The following is a 23,805-nucleotide window of genomic DNA, read 5'->3' on the forward strand; positions in this document are numbered from 1 at the left end:
AGCTCGAGATTAGCAGACGTGGCCGGTTGTTTTTGGCTGTGCTGCAGGATCCACGTCTCGTCCCCGAGAAACCAGGGGCATGGCGTGGTGGAAATATCATCGCTTTCAAGCGCGAGTCTCTGGGCTGGTTGGCTGGCTACGTGCGCCGGTGGAGATGGGATGTATGGCATTATTACATCTGACAGGGAGACGTCCAGGTCGGCGGCTCCCATTGCACCCCAGTCGCCGAAATCGAGACCACCGCCCGGAACATCGGCGTTGGCATCGGCATCAGCATGGTTCTGAATTGCGGGAAGCTCCTCGGGCTGGCTAACACGCGCAGCAGTCGGATTTCTCCGCCGCCTCTTCGGTTGCGGGTAAACGCAGTCCACGTCTCTGTCTAGACACCGCTGGCACTCTGGCAGCTGTTTATCGCATCTGCGCTTAGAGTCCGCACAGGCGATGCAAGCTTTCTGGCGGGGAGTTGCGGACATTCTGCGGAAGGTCAGACCCTGGAATATTTTGGGGAATTCTGTGTTATGTAGAAACCCGACGCAACGCCATTTTTCAGCCGCTAGGGGGCTATGAGTTATGTAGTCCCCCTTTTCGAAGCTGCTTACAAATACATACGGTAGGGGTTCCTTCATATACATCCATTAGGTACTTGAGGTTTAGGGGAGCCTTAGTGTAGGAGCTGAGCCGATGTGGGGCAGTATATGCTCACATAATACCAGGGGCAATAATACACATGATATCTACGCCATTAATGCGAATAACATAAAGTCGGGGTTTGTACAATCTCGTTAGGTAGTTCATATAATTTATATTCTGATAGTGTTACATATGACATCGTAACCCAATTCACTACCTAGCAATGGAGAACGCATTGTCGTCCATGACACGGAAATATGAGGGCCAATATATCATAGCACAGTCCTATCTAGACACTAGAGGACCAGCTAAACAAGTAGAGCTCTCCATCTAACTACAGAATATATAGCAACAGAATAAACATATAAGGGGGTCGCAGTCGCAGTCGCGGCATTCCAACTTCCGCACGCATGAATCTTTGCACGAACGCTTGCTTGAAGTATTGGGCGGTGGAGCGACGGCAGACGATTGAGAAGGCTGCAGCGGTGTCCCGTCTCTAGCTTCAGATTTCTCCTGGGATTTGCCGCGAGGGCAGCTAAGGCAGCAACCCATGAGTGCTCTGCTCCAGTCCTGTTGTTGCGGGTGGTACATAAGATGAGGCTGGCAACGGAGATATGCCTGCGTAGGCTCCTAGAGTGCCGATAGATAAGAGGAGATGGGCTTTTTTGGTTGGGTTTGCGTGCGGATGGTGGTTAGGAGAGATAGGCTGGCGATGAGGGAGAAGATAACACCAAAAACAGGAGGAGAAAATGTTGTTAAATAAGGCCGTATATCGTATCTTTTTTCCAAGCGGATCCAGAGTCCAACTTGGATGCTTTGGCTAGGTACCTAGGAGGTAGATGGCTGTACCTAGAGTTACATTGTGACAGTCACAATTTTAGCTTTAGGTATACTAAACTCCCTATTCACTGTATCATGACTCCTTATGAGACATCAATGACCAAGAATGAGTTTAGTATGTATACCTACCTAACCTTAGATAGTCATTAGTTTTTATGGCTTGGGTTCGGATCCCTTGAGGAACAACGAAGTTATTTCTCTGGCCGAAACACATTGACTTGGATTATTCGATATTTTCGGATACCTGCTATAAGTCAAAATAGTCTATCTATTATATCTCAACGTATAATGATTAATTTAGATAAATATGATACGGATAGATCTATTGAATAAAAAAGTTGTCCAACAACTCACGGATCTTACCCCTGTCGAGTTCTAGAGGTCCACGGGATATTCCACGAGACAACCGCAAGTCTGGTTATTAATCTTAGCTAGTCTTTCGACTTCTCTAAAGTAATTTGCTACTGTTGGTTGAGAATAATGTCGATCATGTGACTGAACCTGGCGGTTAGTTACCTGGTTGGATGCCTGATTATATATACAGGAAACCACACACAGGTCTGGACTTCATGGAAAGGGATCTAATTTAACAAATGGACTTCGGTGAAAACTAAAATGGCTTCTATTCAATTATGTGAATAATTTCTATAGTCTTAACCATCCCCCTTACCAACTATAACCCGCTGAGTCATTTGTCTGCCTACCTAGTCAGACATGACCAGGAGGTCTGGTGACGTGCTAGGCGTACTGCCTGAATCAGCTGCCACGAAGAAAGTCTGGATGAAATATAATTACCTATATATTTACTCTAGTTCCCTAGTTTCCCTCTTTTTGCATCGTACCATATAACTCGACTCCTTGGCCATTATAAGTTACCGACTCCGACTAACGAATCTACCTTCCATTTCCTAGCAATATCAGAGATCGCACAACACAAGCACCACATCACATATCCCACCAAACCGGGGTAAAAAGGTGCCATGGGGAATTGCATGAGCTCCCCGGCACCAAGCCATAGCTCCTCCTCCAGAAGCGAAGCCAGAGCTGGGTATAGATCCGGTCATCGACATACTGCTTGGCACCCGGCAGACGGTCCACGAAGACCAAGAGCCGATGTACGGATAGGCGAGAGGGATGTCATAATCGAGACGTGGGGACATTCTGACTGAAGGGATGTGTCCTGGCGGTAGAGCAGGGGCAGATACATGCAGTGTGTCTGAAGAATATGGGTTTACCACATATACCAAGAGTGAGCCGTCGTAAAGCCTTGTTGTTCGCTTCTACGAGGCTATATCCTCATAATTACTAATACGCATTACTCTCCTCCTGACTTTACTTTCGACGAATATTAGAGTTCTGCGTTTCATTCCTCCAAATCGACCTCGAATGCATGGCGTGTCAGTGATACTCTTGAGTGAAGAGTGGATTGAATCTGACGAGAATATGATGGATTACGATTACTCTATTTACTGTAGACGGAATACAACATAGACGATTCATCATTCAAGGGACCTTAAGACTACTTACTGCTATATAATGGTATATGCCTAAAAGTTGTGCAGCGATTGCGAGAGCCGATGGTTAGGTAATTAATTGCTTTAATGTAATATGCTTTAACATAGGAGCTTGGTGATATCTCGTATTAGCCTATGAGCTAGACCTCTAGCCTAGCTCTGTTAACTTATCCCGAGTCCTTTTCACGTAGGTAGAGCGCCAAGGACTTGATAGTCTCGAACAAATCGCTTTTAGCCAGCAGTAGGGGAAGAAGCCGAGCAACATGATAGAGAGGTTGGATCTGGTAACCCTGGCATCTAGATTTAAAGATGAGGACGACGACCTGAAGAGAAAATACATAGATCGGGTAGCCCTGATACATTTTAGTCACATCTTTATGGAACGATTGTGGGTTGACCTCGGGAACGTCCATACACTACACATCCATGGAACAAGGGTAGACCTGTTTAGAACAACAGCCTTAGCGCACTCCTAAATGCGCACAAAAATAAAAAATAAAATAAAAAAAGAAGGTTGATTTTTCTCAAATGAATGAGAAGCATCAGGAATTGAGCCCGATGCGGGGGTCGAACCTATCGAAGTGGGTTAGTACGAGGACGACCATCCTAAGAATTTTTATATCTAGACTTACCCGCAACCTTGAGATTTCCTTTCTCTCGCTTTCACGAGAATCTTAAGAGTCTCACGCTCTACCGATTGAGCTAACCGGGCAGGCTTCGGTGAAAATTCGCTTGGTTAGATGCGAAGATATATTCAAAGGCGCAAGCAAACATGGTTGGATTAACTAGCCGTGTTATCATATTACCTACCTACCTTCGTAACGAGACTCAAAACTGGCTTATTACCTAGGTAGGCATTGTGTAGATACATACAGATCACCAGTGCTCTTGACATCGGTTTTTCTAAGAGCCTAGGTAAACCATGTTATCTTCGATCATCCAGCCAGATGTCAGTCTTCAACTTTTTCAAGTTAACTTGCTGATATGATCTCCAGGTGTGTAATAACATGTTACTAGGCTGAACAAGCTACGGAAGCCGCGCTCGGCTACCGGTCGGCGTATGGCTAGCCGCCGTCTCATATGTGGGACAAGCCGGAAAGGGTTCCGGAAGTGTTCGGGGACAATTTATGCAGGGACGAGGATAAATCATGGCCATCTTAATCTCGAATTTAAACATGATGAGTTTGCTGTCGAATACTCATAGATACTCTGAAATATGGCTTGGTACGAGGAGTACTGTTCTACTCCTCATCTAGGAAAGCAGTGTCTCTCACTATGTTAGGTTGGGGGTTGGCGTCAAGTGTGCTACGGATATCACTCGATGTAGGTATTTGCCAATGTCGTGGGAACTTTAATTCGTACACTAGGCTAGATTGCCTATTTTTCCCAAGACGGTGAAAGGTCCGGCTCTCTGTTGGGGCCATTTCCTTTCTGGTTTAGTCCTATACTCGAACAGATTATTAATGTTGCAATATCGACATGACCTGCAATCTACTAGGTATGAGGCTACGATATCTCGCCACTTTACTTTCACCTCGCCTTTTGGTTCGCTGGGAACTGTCTGATAAGACTACCGCTTCTTAATACAATTTATCAACTTTAACGGAACTCGACATGTCAAGTAAGAGTGTTACTTTGGTACTCTGCCTTGGTTGAAACTCACTTTAATAAACACCAGTTGTCTATCTACTAACATTTCCCCCCTTAAAACAAGAGGTATTTAACAAAGTCTCGACCATCTGATGTGTGATGTCCCTCGGAATAGAAACTAGGACTAATCAGTGCCTCTTTACATGCTCATATTACCATGTTGTAAGTACGGAGGTAACGGGTCGTTTTCGTACGAGCTAGTCCTTCGAGATGTATTTGATTTAATAGTTTATAACCCTTCATGAAATATCGACTTTTAGGCAGTGGAAATAATTCATTATCATCTTTCATATTTGGACTTATTATTATGAAGATACTTAGCTGTTTTAAACCATGAGGGTATAGATATAACCATACCAATACCCCCTATAGCGAGCAAAATCTGAGCAATACGAAGTTCGAATTATCACAAGAACCTCTTTAGGAACTTTTAGTATTAACCCCTGAAGAATACTAAGTATCAGGTAACAAGGGCTACAAGTGCCGTATAATAACGTTGCCTGCTGTAAGATGCTTGTACTAGAGTGTGCCCAAACCCCGTACTCAAACACGTATCCTGGCGATGGCGTATTCGCCTTGAACTCCAACGCTTATCCACCTTAAATGCCCAGCGCCGCCTTGAAGGCCCTTATTCAGGATAACCTGCAGCTAAAGCGCGTAATCCAAATCCCATATACTGGTCTGAATGAATCTACCTTTTAACAGGCCTTGATACCTGAGACACCAGCCCATCCGAGACCGCCAACCCAGACCTTCCTTCCGGCACATATCAAGCACTTTCGCTGCTCACCTAGGTTGGTGATAGAGCAGTGTGAGCACACGTGTTTCCCGCACCCTCCGCAGCTTGTGTTGACCTCCGAACAGAAGCCGTCTACGTCCATCGAGTCTTCGCCCGCACCTTCGTGTAATGTCTGACCGCAATCCTCGCAATTGGCAGGGCCGTCATATACTAGGTGGTCGACGGGAGGTGGAACCGAGGTGTTTGAGGCAGATGCTGCATTGGGGAGTTTCCAGAAGCTGTGGAGTGACGCCTGGGCCCCTTGCGACGGTACCTGTGCAGGCTGAGGTTGAGGCTGTGTAGGAAGACCGGCGAACGGAGAGTTTTGCTGGTAGACGATGTGCTGTTTCTGGGCGGTATATAACATATTCAAGGTACGTTCTATAGGGATTCTATATTAGAAAAGCTGTTTGATAAGGCTGTGATGATGATAACTCGCTAGGCTTACCGTGGATTTCCTCGTCCGAAGGACGGCTATTGCGAAAGCGTTTCAAGGTGCGGCTGTGTAAGTGAGCAGGTGTTGAGCTCCGCGAAGTACGACGAATAGGCGATACGTTGGCCATACTGTCCATATCCATCATAGCGAGCTGCTCTGGTCGCGAAGGCGAGCCAAAGGGACTAGAGGAGCTAGAGAGCTCGGACTCGGAACGCTTTCGCTTGAGCTGCATCGTGAGGGGTTTTGAAATTATTGAATCCTATAGAAGGAGAGTTGATGGTTGGAAAACGAAGGGATAATTGATATTGTATGAATTGTGAATATCTGTGTATCTGTGTTGGAATATGATTTTATGTAAAAGTAGAAGGAGGAAAGTTATGAAGTTGATGAGGTGAGATGGAGAAGATTGAGATTGAATTGGCGAATTATAAGTTGGGAATAGGTACCTTACGTGCTTACCTTAGGTACTTGTTGAACGTGTATTTTGTATATTGAGATCCCCGTTTGTAATTGGGTAATTGGTACCGGGGAGGGCTGGAAATCGCGACCTGTCGCGCTGTGGAAAGCGCGTAACCCGCTAAAATTATAGCGCGCTGAGTTCGCGTTAATTGCTTGCCAAGCCTGGAGAGGTTCATCTGGATTCTGCCTGTTACATCTTACAACTCCTCACTTTACGATATGGTTATTCTATTTTCATAATTCATATCCACTGTCCACTGTTCAAGACGATGCGGACTGCAGATATGCATAATAAATATTCATCCAGGTTATTGCCCAGATACTTCGGTACCTACATAGGTGAGCCAGCGACGGCTACTATTTGGTATCGCTACGAGCACGAATCGATCCGGTCATGACGATATAATGGAACAAGAAGTTTATTCGTGAAGTGTCATTACTAATAAATCTACCTGACTTTAAAAGTCATATTAGTCCTCAAGAATATCTTTAAATACTGGTTAACTACTCCCTAATAACGCTCTTGGATCTATATTATTGACCTTCCGAAATTATTAAATTACAACAGAGCAGCCCCCAGGAGAACAGCAAAAGCTGCGACAGACATGCTTAGCAGCGAGGATGATAGTTCGACAGTGCCCGGTGCGGCATTGGTGGTGACATCGCCGCTGGCGCTGGCACTTGCGGTTTCCGAAGCTGCTGATGCGGCGCTTGATGCGACGGAGGCAGCGGAGTGGGCGCTTTCGACGGCGGACGAGGCGGCTGCTTGGGCGGTGCCAGTGGCGGTAGAGGCAACGCTCTCAGCGCTGGCAACGGCAGCACTAGCAGAAGATAGAGCGGCGTCAGCGGCAGTGGAAGCTACGCTCTCGATGCTGTTGACTACCGAGGTAGCTAAGCTGTGTGCGCTGTCGACTACCGATGTAGCTAAGCTTTGTGCGCTGTTGGCAATCGAGGAGCCGAGACCCTGAGCGCTGTTCGCGATGGAAGACCCGAGGCCTTGAGCGTCGGTGGCAACTGATTGCCCAAAGCTCTCAGCAGAGTTGGCGACGTCGGATCCGACGGAAGCGAACGAGTCGCCGATTGATTGTCCGGCACTACCCCACGAGTTTGCGAGGCTTTCGGCCGAGTTGACTACTGATTGCCAGTCCTGGCGTTTGCCGAAGTTGCCCGCGATGCTGTTTGCTATCGCGACCACTTCACTGGCAGCTTTCTCGGCCGCGGATTGCGCCTCCTTCCAGGCTTGACGAGCATCAAGTGCGTGGTCGTCCCGTTTCCCGAAGTCAGCGGCGATGCTGCTGGCTAACGCGGCAGCCTGGCTTGCGGCAGCCTCGGCCTCGGATACGGCGACTTCCCAAGCCTGGCGCTCGTTAAGCTCGCGTTTTCCATGCTGGGCAGCGATGCTGCTTGCCACGGCTTGAGCGGAGGCGGCTGCTGCTAAAGCGGAGCTTTCGGCTGCTCGCCATTCTGCCCCATTTCCTCCGTATTGCTGTGCGATGGAGCTGGCACGTGCTTGCGCTGAGCTAGCTTGGGCGAGTGCCGACGAGAGGGAGTCTTGCCATGACTGACGTCCCTTCAGTACGGGGGCAGGCGTGATCATAGCATCCCGAGGGGCCTGTTCGACAACGTGGGCTGCAGCGAGGGTAGCCGCGAAAAGGGATGTAGTAAAACGCATTTTGAACTGTGGGTTTTAAGGGATCTGAATATTGATAGTGTTTATTTGAAATTACCAAGCCCACCGTATGAGATGGAAGATATTTGAGGAGTCAACTCGAGGAGAATTTCCTTTATACAAGTAGGGGTTGATCTCGAAAGGGCGTCATCAAAAGGTAGGTCGGTGCTTAGCACTAATAACTGCGCCTCCCCAGCTCCCCATCTCTACGTTCGGGTCTACCAATGATGTCTCACGCTGTCTTACCCCATCCAAGCCAACCTGTTTCCGTCTGATTACTTCATTTACCAGTTGATTTCGTCATTGAATCATGTTTATATTTATGTGGACCGCTCGAAGCGGACGGTTTCGGTCGATCCCTACGCTGTTGAAAGGCTTTTTGCCTGTCCGAAAGAATAGAGACCGTCTCAAACGGATAACGGCGTTGAGTGGATTTTAGTTATCTTACGTAGGCCGCGGTGGATAAAGCCAGTATGTCGTAGACATTCATTACTAGTCCCAGCCAGCCCTGCCAAGGCAGGTAACAGGCCAGTTCTGCCGAGTTGCGGAACCATGACGACGCTCTTTGGTTGGGTGTATTGCCTAGAGCGTGGTGCCTACGGGCTTTACTAGGAAACCGAGGGTCCCGACTTACATATTAGTCTATGGTCCGACGGCTACTATACATAGGTTACCTATGATAGGTAGAGCCTCATGGAAATGGCCGGAAACATGGTGCATTGGTATTGGATGGAAAACTCCCCGTTGCGCAACCACCCTTGTTGGTCGTTACCAGCTTTAATCAATACCTACACCCTCCTTATGCACTCGGAAGAACCGGGTACCTCACGAGTCGTAAGCTATACATATGCTGGTGGGTTCTTGGCGATCTCCCGAGACACTATGTACTAGTTGTATAATAGTGTGTGTGAAGGTATGTACTTTTTGTCTTCGTCGTCGATAGACAGAGCGGGAACTGAACACGTCAGAAATACAAACATGCAAGGGAGCTACCTAGCTTAGCAGTATTTCCAATCTCACCATTTTCGTGGCTGTTTGCGCAGCAACGTTCGGACGGGCTGATGTTGTTGTTTTTCCTCAAATCAGGCGAGATCAGGCAACGTCCTTTGATTCGAATCGCCCCGCGGCCTCCAATCGAACTCACGCCCCTGTCTAGAACTAAGCCACACATGTTTCGTGGTGGTATTGCGTGGTGGGTGGCGTACGATACTACGTAGTTTATTCATCATCTACCTATAGCACGTCTATTATTCTATTATGTACATACATAGTCTTTAGCATCGCTGATCGCTTTAGCGGTAGGTAGCGAGATCTGTACTCCCACGGGCACGATACATGCCGAAGTGGCTTTCTTTCTGAGGTTTATCGGATGCCACCCTCATTCATGAGTTCTGTCACATTCGTACCTAGGCCAACGATTCATATTGCACTCGTTATGTACCTACACTACTTACCTTAGGTGGCCGGTAAGGCTCAAGGCAAGGGTTATACCTACATGTGTAGGTATTTGCAGTAGGTACACCGCCGAGCGTCCACGTCAAGTCTAAACGTCCCGAAGTTGGGGGGGCCATGGATGGATGTCAAGCCTCGCATAGTGCAGTGTAACACGGCTACGGCGTCGAGGCGTACGGCAAGGACAAGCTTAGTACATTAGTATATACACACCACAGAGAAGGAGAAAATATAAGGTAGTCTTTTAGGTCCCATATCACGATGCGGGATAAGGGAGTTCATGCAGCCACACCTTCGCCTCACCGTGTCCAGCCGGCTCTCTCGTATTTGCATAGAGAGAGAGATGGCTGTATTACAACGCTACCTTACCTATCTACACTTATTGTTTATTCGGTGAGTATATACCCAAGGTATATTAAGTACTCTTGGGGTACATCAGAAGCAGGTACCGATGAATCATGATATATGCAAATCGTGTTACCTGCATGTCTAATAAGCAGGTATCCTTCGGGGCGTCCACTCGCAATCCTCCCGGCGGCTATCTGAGACATCTCAGGGCGGCGAAAAGAGGCGCGGGTCATGCGTATAGCCGGCTCCGTGGCGGCTTTCACTTGCCTTCGCTTGGAGATTATAATTCGTGCGGCAGAGCTTGGAATATGGCGTCGTGACTTACAGTCTTACCTACTGGACCAAACCATGAATCTGCTCTTTGTCCCTCTTCAAGGCGCCCCCTCTACGCGTTGGTACGGCCGGTAGGTTTTGTCGCCGCCGCCACGGCCAGTGTTTCTGCCTTGATAAATTGGTTGGCGATGGGCGGCGGTGGTGGTGTAATGTAGAAGATGGGTTTGTTTGGCTGAGGAATCGGCCGGTTATCTCGATAGGACTAACCTAGTAGGTAGTCTTACCTGTGCGCGATCGAGCCGGACCGCTGGACTGGTTACCTGGTTCTGGCTAACTAGTGGTTTTGTGGAAGAGGATTTGTTTAGTACCTATCCATGGTTGTATTTACTATGGGTTGGGCAGGATAAGGGGATCTGCATTCGCGGCGTAATATTCACCACGTGGGAAGTGGGTTGCCACCGGATGGATACTGATGGGACGATCTGAGTTAGGTGCCTAAGGTATTGTAGTCCAACTGTTATACTGGTGATGATCTATTATGGAGAGTTACTGTCGCTAGCTAAAAATTCATACGAGGAGATTCCTACGGAGTAAAGATATGGTGAAATAGGGGAGAGGGGGTAGTTGTCCTGAGAAGGAAATACACTTGCATGCAAGAGGATATATACCAGGCATATCAAGAAGTAGGTAGTCAACTTTTAACATCATCATCAATGATTTATATTTTGACAAGCCGTCATGTATATTACCTAGAATCCACCTCATTTAGTTCGTAGACATTACAATATTAAGCTACCTATCTATCAGATCTATTACGCAGAGCGTGCGTAAAGCGCACGACTATCCCACCAGACCATCTCACGCAGAAGAAGAAGAAGCCTTTGCTTCATGCAGCCGTACTTGAACCCCAGTGCCAGACCGGTTCTCAATAGCATGATGAAGCCGGATCCTGCCGTCGCCCTCCTCCATGTTCTCGATGCGGTCGTACTTCTGGCAGAACCGCGACACGACGTAGCTGACTTCCTGGCGTCCGAATTGCTCTGCAGATAGTTTAGTTAGTTAGCCAATACTCTTCCCCAGCATAACTGCAATTTTGGGAATGGGAATGAGACAGAATTATGTGTCCGTAGATTAAGTAGGGAACACTTACGACCAAGACACTTCCTCGCCCCAGCCCCAAACGGAATAAACTCCCACCCAGCCCGATGCGTCTCCCACCTCTCGGGGCGAAACTCCTCGACGTCCGCGCCCCAGATGTCCGCGCGGTGCTGCATCGCGTACAGCGGGACGAGCACCTGCGTGCCCTCGGGCACGAACACGCGCGCCTTGCCGTCCGGCCCGCCGCCCCGCGGCAGCACCGTGTCGCGCAGCGCGATCCGCTCGTTCAGCGGGATCACGGTCACCACGCGCAGCGTCTCGCTGATGACCCACTGCAGGTACGACAGCTGGCTTAGCGAGCGGAAGTCCGCCGGCCTGTCGTCGAACCGGTTTAGGATCTCGGTGCGCAGGCGCGCGTAGACGGCGGGGTGTCGCGCGAGGAAGTAGAGCACCCAGCCTAGGAGACAGCCTGTCGTGTCCCGGCCCGCGATCAGCACGTGGAGAGTCTCGTTGCGGAGTTCCTGGGGGTTTTGCGTTTCCTTGGCTAGCTCGTTGAGGAGGCTGAAGCGGTTTCCCTTTTCCGGGTCACCGCCGCCGCCGCGTTTCTCCGGGTTTGCGAGCCGGTCGGCTACGATACCGTCGGCGAACTTGTGGATGGCGGTGCAGTGATCTTTGAACTCCTTGCTGTTCATAAGCCAGTAGAACTTAGCTAGAGCGCCGCGCTTGTCGATCCAGACCTTGGCAGCGTTGAAGTGACGGCTGAGGTCCTTCGCGCTGTCGCGCTCTTGTAGAGAGTTGGCCGACTGTCCGAAGATGAACTCGGTCGCCGTGTCGAGGGTGAACTTGAAGAAGAGCGGCGCGAGATCGACCTTAGACGTCCACCCGGTCGTGGCGTCGGCGGCAAGCTGCCCCCATAGGTTCTGTAGATGGTGCTCCTCGAGCTGCGGGTCGCTGATCATTTCTCTTGCGAATTGTGGCCGCAGTAGTGCGCGGCTGTGCCTCCAGATGTCGCCCCGGCTCGTGAAGATACCCTTGCCCAACAGTGGCATCCAACTTAGCTGCCTGTGGTGGCTAATGTCGAAGTCGGGGCTGGTGAAGAGCGTGCGCGCATTCTCAGGGTCACGCGTGACGAGGATCTCATAGTCGATGATGGGTACCTTGACGGTATGGCAGTCTGGAGAGATGCTATCCAGCTTGTCGGCCACGTACTGGGGCCCGCGGTCCTCCTTGGTAGCTTTCATGGACTCCCGCAATATCGAGTTGCCGATCAAATTTGTGCTTCTCAGCACCGGCGGCGGCAGGCACCCGAGAGCTGCGGCCTTTGCATTGTTGTGGCGCTTCTTGAGCTTGGACTTGACGAGGATCCAGGCCAGGAAGACGACGAGCAGGATAAAGGGGCTACTCATGATCCCAAACATCTTGGCCGCGTCTGGGAGAAACAAAAAAGAAAATAAATGGAGTTATTCTGAACTCCGGAGGTTCTCGTTCTTCCCGTAGTCTCAGTGCTAGGTACTATGCAATAGGTAGTGATGATGTAGTAGGGATATAATAGAGTAGTTAATGCTCTATATCGTTATTCTATCCGTCACTCTTTAGCGAGTTAGTTTCCTCTATAATTTCCGTCCCAGAGCTAACAAAAAAGAACGACCTTTGCTACTAGGTAGTGAGCGCTAATAGAAATCCTGGGGTCTTTACCATCTTACCAGTGCGGTGTCGTGGGTGTCATCACTTATCATATCCATTCATCCCTTACATCCGCCCTACATTTGTGGCTATTCCATCCACTCGGTACCGTGTCTAAGAATATCTGCCAAGTACCCATACCTAGGACAGGATAAAAACATGCCAAACAGGCTCGTGTGCCCATGACGCGACTCGCAGAATTATTCGCCGTCTAATGTTGACAATGGCCAAGTTTTTTTTTTTTAACCCTTTCGACATGCTCAAGCGATAGGTAACATAAAGATCGTCATTGATTATTCGCCCATTGGTTGGGTCGCTTGCCGGTGGCTTTCGTATAGAGTCAGCGGTGCATGAAGGAAAGTAAGTTAGGTTAGGTACCTGGTAGTCAATACTAGGAAAAGTATTCAAAGTATTGAGTACTTCGTTAGTTCTGTCTGACCCCCAACGCGCTTGTCAGGGGGGGAGGGGGAAGGTGGAGACTCGGGTCTCCGCAGTGGGGGACCAGGGGGATAAAGTGAGATGTGACTCGAGCGCCCAAAAGCAAGGTTCCCCCCTGTCGATAAACTTGCCTATTCGGGAAGTGCTGAATCGGGCATTGGCTCGGCTCGACGGACTAGACGCGGCGGGTTGACGATAGTGTGCAGGTGTGTGTCGTGATACTTGGAAAAGAAAACAGAGCACTTGCATAGTTTAATTAGCTTTTGATTACTTGTAACAGCCACTGACTATCGACGCAATAGTACATTAGGTACATAACATAGTAAAGTGAAAGTCTTACACGGAATATAATAGGCAGGAGAATGTAGATCACTTGGATACGAATTCTAGGTATGCTCTTCCATTCTTGTCGTAAAACTGAGATCTTCTGTAGAACCTCATCTTTCTACCTTCTCAAACACAAATTCGTCACTATTATTTTTATTTTTATTTTTTTCCGTGCCCGAGAGCTCCGTAGTTGAGACTACCTAGAGCTAGACGGTCAAATATGCGCGCCTTCACTTACTTCCTTCTCTCTTTCATCGGCGTAGCTCACGGCCTACCGGTACTCTTGGCCGAGCACAAGCGGGACCAGCTCATCAACCTCAGTCCCAATCTCGATCTTGGACTCGGAGTTGATAATGATAACTCCTGCCTTGGGCTAGGCATCTCCGTGTGCGATCCCATCACCGTCGACTCTAAGAAGAACGACACCGTTGTACATGACACCGGCTCCAAGGCTAAGGCAGAGCCTAGCACCAATGACAGTGGCTCTGGGGACTCCCTGATCAACTTGAGTCCCGACGTCGACCTTGGCCTCGACTTGAGCAATGAAAACAGCTGCTTAGGCATCGGCATCAGTGCCTGCGATCCTATTACTGTCGGCTCAGATGTCACCAAGACAGTCAAGGACGGTGGCGACGAGGCCAAGGTTGAACCATCTTCTACGGCATCTACCACAGCTACACCTGCACCTGCAACATACCCTGTTCAGTCTAGTCCCCCCAGTAGCACCAGTGCTAGCAGCAGCAGCCCAACTAGTAGCCCTACTACCAACAGCGGCGGTAACAGCCTACTCGACCTCAGTCCCAAAATCGCACCAGATCTCAACCTAAGCAACGACAACAGCTGTCAAGGCATTGGCATTTCCGCCTGCGACCCCATCACGGTGGATTCCATCGTCAAAAACATAAGCTCATAATCTCATATTTTATTTAAGTACGAGTTAAGAGGCACCTAGGAAATTTGGCTCTGTAATTGTTGTTGTCTGGGAGGAAAATATGTAATTTAAAAAGTTGTCTTGTTACTACTTACTTACTACCTTGTCTCAAATACGTTCCTTCATGTACATAGTTTGATACCTCACATTGACTAATATTATTTACTATTGGCGGCTACTAAGACCCAGAAATCAGATGGCGTATAGTAGTTCCACTTCACGCGTGGTATGTATAGTACGATAGAATTAAACCCGTGAAGTATGCTTGATTAGGTACTCACAGCATAGCCTCTGCGGTACACTGTCAATATTTAGACACGTAGAAATACCGGACTTGATAAAAATTAATTTTTGCTTTATTTAATAAATAATACGATTCGTCAACAATGGATGGGTTTTCAACCTACAGACCTTTGTGCTAAGGTGAGGGATCCTCCATGGTGGTTTTCTATCTATCTCACTTCTGGGAATCTTCAAGACGTCACACGTAGAGCATGAAATGATAACTTTCCATAGTTATGTTTATTATAATCCATACCTAGGTACGTACACCTCATAAGGGCTCAAGCATTCTAATTTGACTGCCTTCATTTACATGTCTTATAGACTCTAAACATGAACATATACCAACACCGTAGCCGATAATAGAGAGCTAGTCCTGTTTTTTTTCGACTTCTCAATTTCCCAAGTATCTCCATATATACGGCGTGATAAATTAAGAATTAATTGTTAATAATAATAAATGGCAGAATATGTCCATACAATTTAGATAGCGGTGACCTTGACGGTGACGCCCTCCTTTGGTCGTAGTACTAATCGCCACATCTTCCACTCTTCAGGATCGGGCGTGTCGAAGTCACGCTTGAATTCGTACATGCTGAGCAAGCAGCATAGCAAAATCTTCATTTCGATCTCGGCAAATTTGCGGCCGATGCAACCGCGCGGGCCTTGAAGGAAGGTCATGAAAGCGTTGGCAGTGAAGGTCTTGGGTAGGTTATCCCACCGGTCTGGGTCGAACTCGTCTGCGTTGGGACCCCAGTACATCGGTAAACGATTGATGGCATTTGCAAGTACGTAAATAACGCTACCGGCAGGGATCTTGTAAGGGCCAAGCTGGTCATCCGCAAGGGATTGTCGCACTGTCATAGGGATAGGCGGGATGAAGCGCAACGCTTCACGGCAAATGTTATCGAGGTAAGGGAGCCTGTCGGGGTCGGCATTGGCAATTGTTTCGGGGTCAAAGCGGGATTCTTTGTCGAAGAGGAAGGGCATGAAGTCTTTGATCTCTTCGCGGAGGCGAGACTGGATTTCGGGGTGGGTGGATAGCAAGTGAATAGTCCAGGCTACACCAGTTGCAGTAGTGTCGTGGCCAGCACCCAAGAAAGTCATGATCTGGTCGCGCATGGTTTCAAAAGAAAGACCAGCCTCTCCCATGGCCTTCATCTTCTTGTTATCGCGGGCGATAAGAGCAATAATATCCTTGCCACCGGTGTTGTTCTCTGCTTGCGCTTGCTTTTCGGTAATAATCTCAGTAGCTTTGTCTAGAATAATGCTTCGAGAGGTTTGCATATCTTGGTTCATCTTGGAAGGGATGTACTTGGAGGCAGGGATGAAAGCTTGAATTCCGTGCATGATACGGGACCCGATATCGAAGGCGAAGACTAGACGATAGGCCTCACGAATGGGGGTCTCGGGATTACGTAGCGAGCCAATTTCGTATCCAAAGCCGGCGCTGCCAATGATATCCAGTGTAGTTCTGTTGAGCCACTCGAGTACTTCGAAGGACTTTGTCGTGACCCCCTCGGCGGCCATTTCCTCACGCCAGCACTTGGCTAGGAGAAGCGACTTCTCCCAGAAGACCGGGGCGAGTGCGCGAATAGACTGAATAGAAAAGCCCGGAGCGAGAGACTTGCGTTGGTGCACATGCTCCTGGCCCTCGGCGAGTAAAACACCTTCACCCAGTATGCGAACCATCCAAAGCTTTGCGCGGACAGGCTTGGGGTAGTTGTAAGGGTTCTTGACAGTCATCTGCTTGAGAGCCTCGTCGTCGGCAACAGAAAGGCGTTCCGCACCGAAAGGGAAGAAGTATCTGACAATAGAACCGTGCTGTTGATGCCACTCCCGCTGAGGCACACCGCATTCTTGCGTGATGATGTCAAAGAACTGACCCCAGAGAGGGAAGCCCGGCACAGTAGGTACGTGTCTTAGTTCGGACACATAGAAGGGGAATATCCAGCTGAGCCAGACGACAACGTAGAGAGGAAGCACAACAGCCAGCGACGTTGCGAATGTAGACACAATTGGCAGTTCAGCGTGGCGGGCGTATAAAAACGAGGCGGCCGCCGTCACCGCCAGGACCGGAGTCATGGTGACTTTGGACATCTTGAAGGGTTATGTTGGAAGGACAGTAGAACAAGGGAAAAGGCCTTGAAGCCAAACGTAAGGAGAAGATGGAGTATATGAGATTCAACTCTGGTGTAAGGTCGCGGACATGTTGACCTGACCGGGATTGATAAGATCGACAAAGAGTGATATTAAGTATACAGATAGACGAATGGGAATACACCGAAATATGTGATGATGCCATGCTGGAAAAAGGTGTGTACTATGTAAGACAACGTCTGAGGAGGGTCCACCTAATTCGGAGGCACGTCTTGGGGCTCCAGGGATTTACTGAGATTAGAACAGAGGGTCATCCAGTATCCCAGAACTTGATCTATTCAGCCCGCAATCTCGGGTTAGGCATTTGTAAATTTTGTGCCACGTCGATCTTTGCAATTATCGACCTTTACACATCGTTAGGTCTGAAAACCCACGAGCCAACGGCACTAATAAGCCATCTATGCTAGGGCGTTGCAAGGAGCATATGCCATGTATAGCACAACTGTCGATAACGCTATTACGGTTTAGATCCGTACCCGTTTTCTGGATAACCGTCGCTAGGTAAGCGTAGTAATACATATCGCCGAAAACCCGGTTCCCGGCTATCCGGGCTCTAAGAACTAGACCACGCCACTACTTCGTGGTACTATGTATAACAAGTGAGCGGCACTAGAGGACAAGCCCTTGAATAGTAAATCCCACCGACGTAAAGCCTCTTTTTTTTTTTTTCGAATACCTATATCGGAGTGCGGAATTGTCCACAATCTTGGCTTGACGATGTTTCGGCCAACAACAGCGGAAGGATACTAAACGCATTGACAATGACTGACTCTAGGTACTTACTAGGTCAGCCGGACGTATAATTCTAGACCGATGAGCTTTTATCGGCCAGAACGGGGGGCGACAACTATGTCAAGCTGACTGGTCCTAAAATTGGGGTGTGTGGACAAGTGAGGTATGAGGCTTTCTGAATGGTGAATGGAACAAACAAGGATTCCAGTCGTAATCACATGCATGCAACCTTCACACCGTGACTTATTAAGCATACCATATACCATAGTATATACCACAGTACATACCATGATGCCGTCCCAAGTAAGACATAAGACATATCGATAGCCTCTAAAATCCTAAACGAGAAAAGGAATTAGCAGATACATACCTGCCCAGGATACCTAAGAGCCACGTACCCCAGCCGGACAGCTTTTTGTCCGAGACTATAGAAATAAACGTATCCACAGTTGTCGGGATTTTGTTAAAATATGCCATTGGCATTCAGGCCCTAAAGATGTACTGTTTTACTTGTAATTGGCATTAAAAGCAATTGTGTAACCGCACCCTCATACCGTCTTCTATGTGGGGTCTGTAATATAGAGTTTACCAAATCCCTAGAATAGGTATAATAAGTTCGAACGAGTTGCCGGAGCTATTCTCAAGGTCAATGAGTTTCTTAGTTCAGCTTGGACGTCTTCAGCTGGTTAATATTGTAGGCTAGCTCGTTAGTCGACGCGGTATGACATCGACCACTTTAACTTTAATCTTTATCCAGATCGCCGGGCGCTTATAATAATAACGACCTTCGGCTTTAAAAACGGGTCATAGAACCAGACGTCTTTCATCAGAACTCTCCCTCCAGCATCGTGATACTCGGGCTTTTCGGTTGGCCTCGTCGACCTTCCCATTATTCTCATAATTATTAATTAGCCATGTCTTTCGATTCCACACATGCCTTCAAAGCCTCGCCCGGCGTGATCAAGATCGCGCCGTGGCAGGCTTTTGACAAGCTTTGGATGTCCGTTACGGGATATCATGCAAACGAGTTTAGGTTCAAGGAGGGAGTTACTCCAATGTCGACTACGACTGAGACGGTTGCCATGATTGTTCTGTATTTGGTTGTCATCTTTGGAGGTCGCGAGTTTATGCGCAACCGCGAGCCGCTCAAGTTGAACGGCCTGTTCAAGGCTCATAACCTGTTCTTAACGCTACTGAGCGGTGGCCTCCTAGTTCTCTTCATTGAGCAACTGGCACCGTCTATCTGGAAGCGTGGACTCTACAACAACATCTGCAGCGCAGATGGCTGGACTGACGAGCTCGTAACTCTCTACTATGTAAGTGCCTGAAGATCGAGGCTCGTCAACTGCGATGAAAATGCTAATGTGACCCAGCTCAACTACATCACCAAATACATCGAACTTATCGACACTGTCTTCTTGATGGTCAAGAAGAAGCCTCTTACCTTCCTCCACACCTACCACCACCCGGCAACGGCATTGCTGTGCTACACCCAACTGCTCGGCCATACGTCGGTCTCGTGGGTCCCGATTACTCTGAACCTGACCGTGCACGTCGTGATGTACTGGTACTACTTCCAAAGCGCACGGGGTGTCAAGGTTTGGTGGAAGGAGTGGATTACCCGAATGCAGATTGGCCAGTTCATTCTCGATCTTGGTAAGGCCCCAACCAGACTACTCTTTGAAATCAAAGAAGCTAACAGTGGTGACAGGGTTTGTCTACTTCGCATCTTGGGATTACTTTGCTAGTGCTCATGCTCCGTATCTGCCGCATATAGGGCGATGCACAGGCAAGCCTTTCGCAGCCATTTGTGGGTGCTTGATCTTGAGCTCGTATTTGGTGCTCTTCATCATGTTCTATATCGCCACATACAGGAAGTCATCCTCTAGAAGGACCAATAAGAAGTCTGATAAGCACACGGTCTCCTCGATGAAGCAGAGCGCGGTCAAGGTGGCCGACAGCTGCAGCGGAGTGGAACACATGAACAGCTCGATCGTTTCCAGAAAGTGATTTTCTGTCAGCTTTTCCTTTTCAAGCCCATCGCTTGGATACTTGCATGGGCTGTGGGTACCTAATCATTAACTTGTTAGATCTTCTTAAGTTCCAGAAGGACTAAAGGGAGGAGAGCATAAGCATGGTTCGGGCGGATGGAGTAGGCGTTCCTGTCTATCATTAAAACTAATGAAAATGTATAATTCTTAGTCTAATGTACCTAACGTATTTTCGATTTGTTCCAAGCTTAGCGTTATTGGCTGAGATTTCATAGCAATAATGGGAAATAAATTATTTCAAAGCGAAATAAAGTAAGGTAATCAAATTCCGGTAGTTGTCTGCAAGCAGGGGGTTATGTTCTATCATATTGACGTGAAGTTGAAAAAAAGGCGTGACGGCCCAGAGAAATGGCAGGGCGGAAATCTCCTTGACCCTTGTAAATGGCCCATGCACCCCCTGCTGTGGGTTGCAACTGCTACGGAGCCTCCGCAGCTTTAGCTTATTTCCTTCTTGTCTTGATTTATTTAAACATTATTTCAACCAATCACTTGCTAGGATCATTGAACAATGTACCGGATACATCTCTAGTACAAGCAATAACCAAGGAACAATAGAAGGCATTTGTTACAGGGGACCTTCAGCCCTTCTTACCAGCTTTATACTGACCTTATCTTTACTAAACCCAGCTAATGCACACAATCTTTTAAATCCGATAGCTATCACTAGCTTCCCATTATAAATAGTAAATACCATGTAAGTATTGAATACTTACTTCGCTTTCGCAGGTTTTACTACTAGGCACTTAAATACATGCAACTATAAACGAGATATACATGTATTCCTTCCCACCTACCTCCTCATCGTACATAGTACACTACATAGGTACCCGACTGCCCGACTACATGGTATCAACCCTTGCAGTCAGATACGCTAGTTCCTTATCTTAGTACGTTACATACCGGGCCGTAGAAAATACCCACTTCTTTTTATGTGATGAGATCGATCGATGATACCTTACAGTATGTAAATCATAACGGTAATATGATCATCTTTAATAACCAGTTTAAATTGTTATGTACTAACAGGAATGCTTCTTGTTTGGTGAATCTTTTTACATGGCAGTTGAGTTGTGGTTAAACACTCATTAGTTGAATTACAATTTAAATATGTATTATGCTTTGCATTCGAATGTGCGATCTTGCTTAATCTTGATGAACGTCATTTTAGCTACCTCACGTCGCACAAACTCCCAATGTGCCGAAACCTTAACTGGTTTTTCGGATTTTTCCCCTTTTGTTTAGTTTGTTTTTATCCAATAAGGCTTTCGATGTTTCGGCAGATATTCAATACGCTATTTTCATCCAACTTGCTTAAGACAGTTAGCTTAGCGTCATATACCGGCGGTTTTTAGGAAAAGGTCCTATTTAGAAGACGCTATTCTAGACTACCTACCGGAACCGCTCAACCCGAAGCAAGCATAGGTATTTTCCTATCTCAATACACTTATCCACATGTAACAGTGATGCAACTGGCGCCCCTATTTTCGTATTCCTAAGGACGATAATAGCATTTACTCCCAACTAGAGCGAATAAGTCTTACACTCGTTACGCGACATGTATCGTACAAAGAATATCATGCGGGGAGATAGGGTTGTCCGATCACGCTCTCCGGACGCCCGAGCGTAACTGTAACTTGGTTTTTAACTTGGAAACATTTTAGTAACAGTTTTAGTAACAGTTTCTGAGACATTTCCGGACCCTCTGGGCCACCCCATGCTTCTCGATGCTGGGTAGACCTGGAGGATTTGCCCAGCAACCCAGCACAGCGTTCGCCCTATACGCTATTCCCCACAAAGAGCACGTTCGTTTACTTAACTCGGAAGCACTTACAGCATAGACTCCAGGTACTAGATCGTGGGGATTCCTCCCAGTTTGGACATCGCTGAATCATGGACTAATCTTTCCGTTCCTCTAGATTCAGATATGTCAATCACTACCTATTTTGACATGTCATCTCTTAGCCCGAAGCTAATAAGCAGGTATAGTAGCATAATCCCTAACTAATAGTAAGTAAGTACCTTACGCATGTAGTAATAGCAGGGAAACGAGTTCCGCTCATTACGGGTAGACAAAGGGTGGACACCTTAAGGCGTCTTATCTCTTCGTTGTTAGCTGCTACACAGCTTGAGGCTAGACCATGGCATCCTTCATCCCAATGATACCAAATGATATCACAACCCGGGGCGCGGGTTAGACTACTTCCTGTCTTTCAGCTGGACTTTCCCAACATATATGCGGGAACGTTGCGGGTAACCGTCGTATCTTGTGAGACATTTAGAAGATGTTGCCTAGAGAAACACATGTTGATATTTCATGCCAATCTCTCATGCCAGTACGAGAGGTTCATAACCTACATACAATAGATTTCGACTTTTACAATTTTCAAAATTTCCTTTGTCCAAACCCAACCAAGATGTCGACGACGTACATCCTAAGCTCTATTAACCAGAGCCGTGGATCGACCTATGATTTCTCATCAGAAGGTCCCCTAGCCGAGATCCAACCGTATAGACCCTCTATCGCAAATCTAATATACCCTCATCTTACATGGTCGACGCTCTGGTTTACGCTGCTATGTTTTTTCGTTGTATTAAACATCAAGAATATGCCATTTATGTGGCATGTAAGTCACTTCCAAACCATGTTTATCCAACCATGAAGCTAACATAATCTAAAGCTTCGACTCGTTAATGGTTTTCGCTTTATTCTACGAACACAGCGGCCAGCTGTACCGCTTACGCACACGCATATATTTCAACCTATCATCACATCTTCTACGGCACAGCTCATGGAGATTGATTTTAACATGCACAAATCTAATTCTTCATATTTCGCGGACGTTGATATCGCACGAACTCACCTAGTCTGCACATTATTCGCGAAGGGCATCGATCAGATGCGCGGTGGAACGGCTGCATATACTGGGTCTAAGAAGCCCGTTTTCGGCCTTGCGCTCGGCGCGGTATCGTGTAACTTTAAGCGCGAAGTTCGTCCATACGAAGAGTACGAAATGTGGTCTAAAATTCTAGCCTGGGACGAGAAATGGATCTACATCGTAACCCACTTCGTCCGTAAGGATGCCGCCAAACCAAAAAATTATTCACTATATCCCGAGCAGTCACTGAGCCAGAGCCGACGGAATAGCACTACAGAATCAGGCGTATCTTCCAACAGCAGCAACACGGATGATGAGGTCAAGCCAGACAAGCATATTTTCGCCACAGCTTTAAGCAAATGCGTCTTTAAGTCCGGCCGCAAGACTGTTTCACCGGAACTCATGCTACAGATGTCCGGGTTATTACCGGCGGGTACCTCTGGGGAGAAATCCTTCGACGAGGCCACAATAATGCAGGGCATTGAGGCGCAGAGGCAAAAGGGGCTTGAGACAGCACAACTTCTCGCCGGCCAAACCCAACAGAACCTCGAGGCCGAGTTCGCGGGCGCGGACTGCGAGGCCTTGGGAAGACACACGGACGGTGCAGGCATTGTTGGAGTAGTCAACACTCTGATGCAACTCGCGCGTTTGAAAAAGACGCAATTATTATGATCATCACTTACCTATCATCTTTCCTTTGTCATCAACAGTAATTACAGTGGCGTTCTTGAGATACGTCAGTTGCATTCCGTCCATCTAGAGCGACAGCTTCATTATTATTGTACCATATCCCTAGCATACGGCACCCTACATACTCACATACATACATACCTTGCATTATGTGCAGTTTAAAGTATAATGAGCTAATATCATACATACATGTCAATGTAACATAAGCAACAAAACTTGGTCCCTTTGGAGCGATTGGTCATAGTAGTCACATATCTAGGGGTCACACATAAGAGCAGCGGTTACGCATTTGATAATCTTAATATATATCTTAATATATAATACATAATCTTAATACGAGATGACCCCCAACTCTATCTTGCAGTTGGAGAAGCTTGATTCGACCACACCTATCGCGTGCGCGCCTGGAAGTAAACAGGGCAAAGCACAGTGTTACGTTTGTAAGCATTTCGCAGCTATTCCCGGCTTCGGGGCGTCGAGGACGAATT

The 23,805-nt window shown here is 47.6% G+C and overlaps 7 protein-coding genes across 7 annotated transcripts; 3 read left to right on the forward strand and 4 right to left on the reverse strand.

Moving 5' to 3' along the window:
• Positions 1–4,999: 4,999 nt before the first annotated feature.
• F5Y00DRAFT_235458 (uncharacterized protein) lies at positions 5,000–6,259 on the reverse strand. The gene is made up of 2 exons (XM_048007557.1): positions 5,861–6,259; positions 5,000–5,793 (listed from the first exon to the last, which is right to left on the reverse strand). Exons 1-2 carry the CDS (start codon positions 6,078–6,080, stop codon positions 5,333–5,335), a joined length of 681 nt encoding a protein of 226 aa, XP_047865597.1. The 5' UTR covers positions 6,081–6,259; the 3' UTR covers positions 5,000–5,332.
• Positions 6,260–6,732: 473 nt separating this feature from the next.
• On the reverse strand, positions 6,733–8,324 carry F5Y00DRAFT_56269 (uncharacterized protein). Its single transcript, XM_048013819.1, has one exon. It carries the CDS (start codon positions 7,977–7,979, stop codon positions 6,867–6,869), a length of 1,113 nt encoding a protein of 370 aa, XP_047865598.1. The 5' UTR covers positions 7,980–8,324; the 3' UTR covers positions 6,733–6,866.
• Positions 8,325–10,780: 2,456 nt separating this feature from the next.
• On the reverse strand, positions 10,781–13,169 carry F5Y00DRAFT_235463 (putative N-alkane-inducible cytochrome P450). The gene is made up of 3 exons (XM_048007558.1): positions 12,851–13,169; positions 11,200–12,800; positions 10,781–11,089 (listed from the first exon to the last, which is right to left on the reverse strand). Exons 2-3 carry the CDS (start codon positions 12,563–12,565, stop codon positions 10,908–10,910), a joined length of 1,548 nt encoding a protein of 515 aa, XP_047865599.1. The 5' UTR covers positions 12,566–12,800; positions 12,851–13,169; the 3' UTR covers positions 10,781–10,907.
• A 344-nt stretch (positions 13,170–13,513) lies between these two features.
• On the forward strand, positions 13,514–14,702 carry F5Y00DRAFT_235465 (uncharacterized protein). The gene has a single exon (XM_048007559.1). The coding sequence runs from the start codon at positions 13,816–13,818 to the stop codon at positions 14,506–14,508; it is 693 nt and encodes a 230-aa protein (XP_047865600.1). The 5' UTR covers positions 13,514–13,815; the 3' UTR covers positions 14,509–14,702.
• A 484-nt stretch (positions 14,703–15,186) lies between these two features.
• On the reverse strand, positions 15,187–17,521 carry F5Y00DRAFT_235466 (cytochrome P450). Its single transcript, XM_048007560.1, has one exon. It carries the CDS (start codon positions 16,906–16,908, stop codon positions 15,292–15,294), a length of 1,617 nt encoding a protein of 538 aa, XP_047865601.1. The 5' UTR covers positions 16,909–17,521; the 3' UTR covers positions 15,187–15,291.
• Positions 17,522–18,614: 1,093 nt separating this feature from the next.
• Positions 18,615–19,710, forward strand: F5Y00DRAFT_252785 (GNS1/SUR4 membrane protein; the record flags this gene model as incomplete). Its single annotated transcript, XM_048009970.1, has 3 exons — positions 18,615–19,016; positions 19,074–19,356; positions 19,412–19,710. 3 exons carry the CDS (start codon positions 18,615–18,617, stop codon positions 19,708–19,710), a joined length of 984 nt encoding a protein of 327 aa, XP_047865602.1.
• Positions 19,711–22,158: 2,448 nt separating this feature from the next.
• On the forward strand, positions 22,159–23,299 carry F5Y00DRAFT_269072 (uncharacterized protein; the record flags this gene model as incomplete). The annotated part of the gene is made up of 2 exons (XM_048012370.1): positions 22,159–22,375; positions 22,430–23,299. The coding sequence occupies exons 1-2, from the start codon at positions 22,166–22,168 to the stop codon at positions 23,297–23,299; spliced, it is 1,080 nt and encodes a 359-aa protein (XP_047865603.1). The 5' UTR covers positions 22,159–22,165.
• Positions 23,300–23,805: the final 506 nt, after the last annotated feature.

The sequence above is a fragment of the Daldinia vernicosa genome, assembly GCF_022497035.1.
Source record: "Daldinia vernicosa strain CBS 139.73 unplaced genomic scaffold F5Y00scaffold_19, whole genome shotgun sequence".
Taxonomy (NCBI): Eukaryota; Fungi; Ascomycota; class Sordariomycetes; order Xylariales; family Hypoxylaceae; genus Daldinia; species Daldinia vernicosa.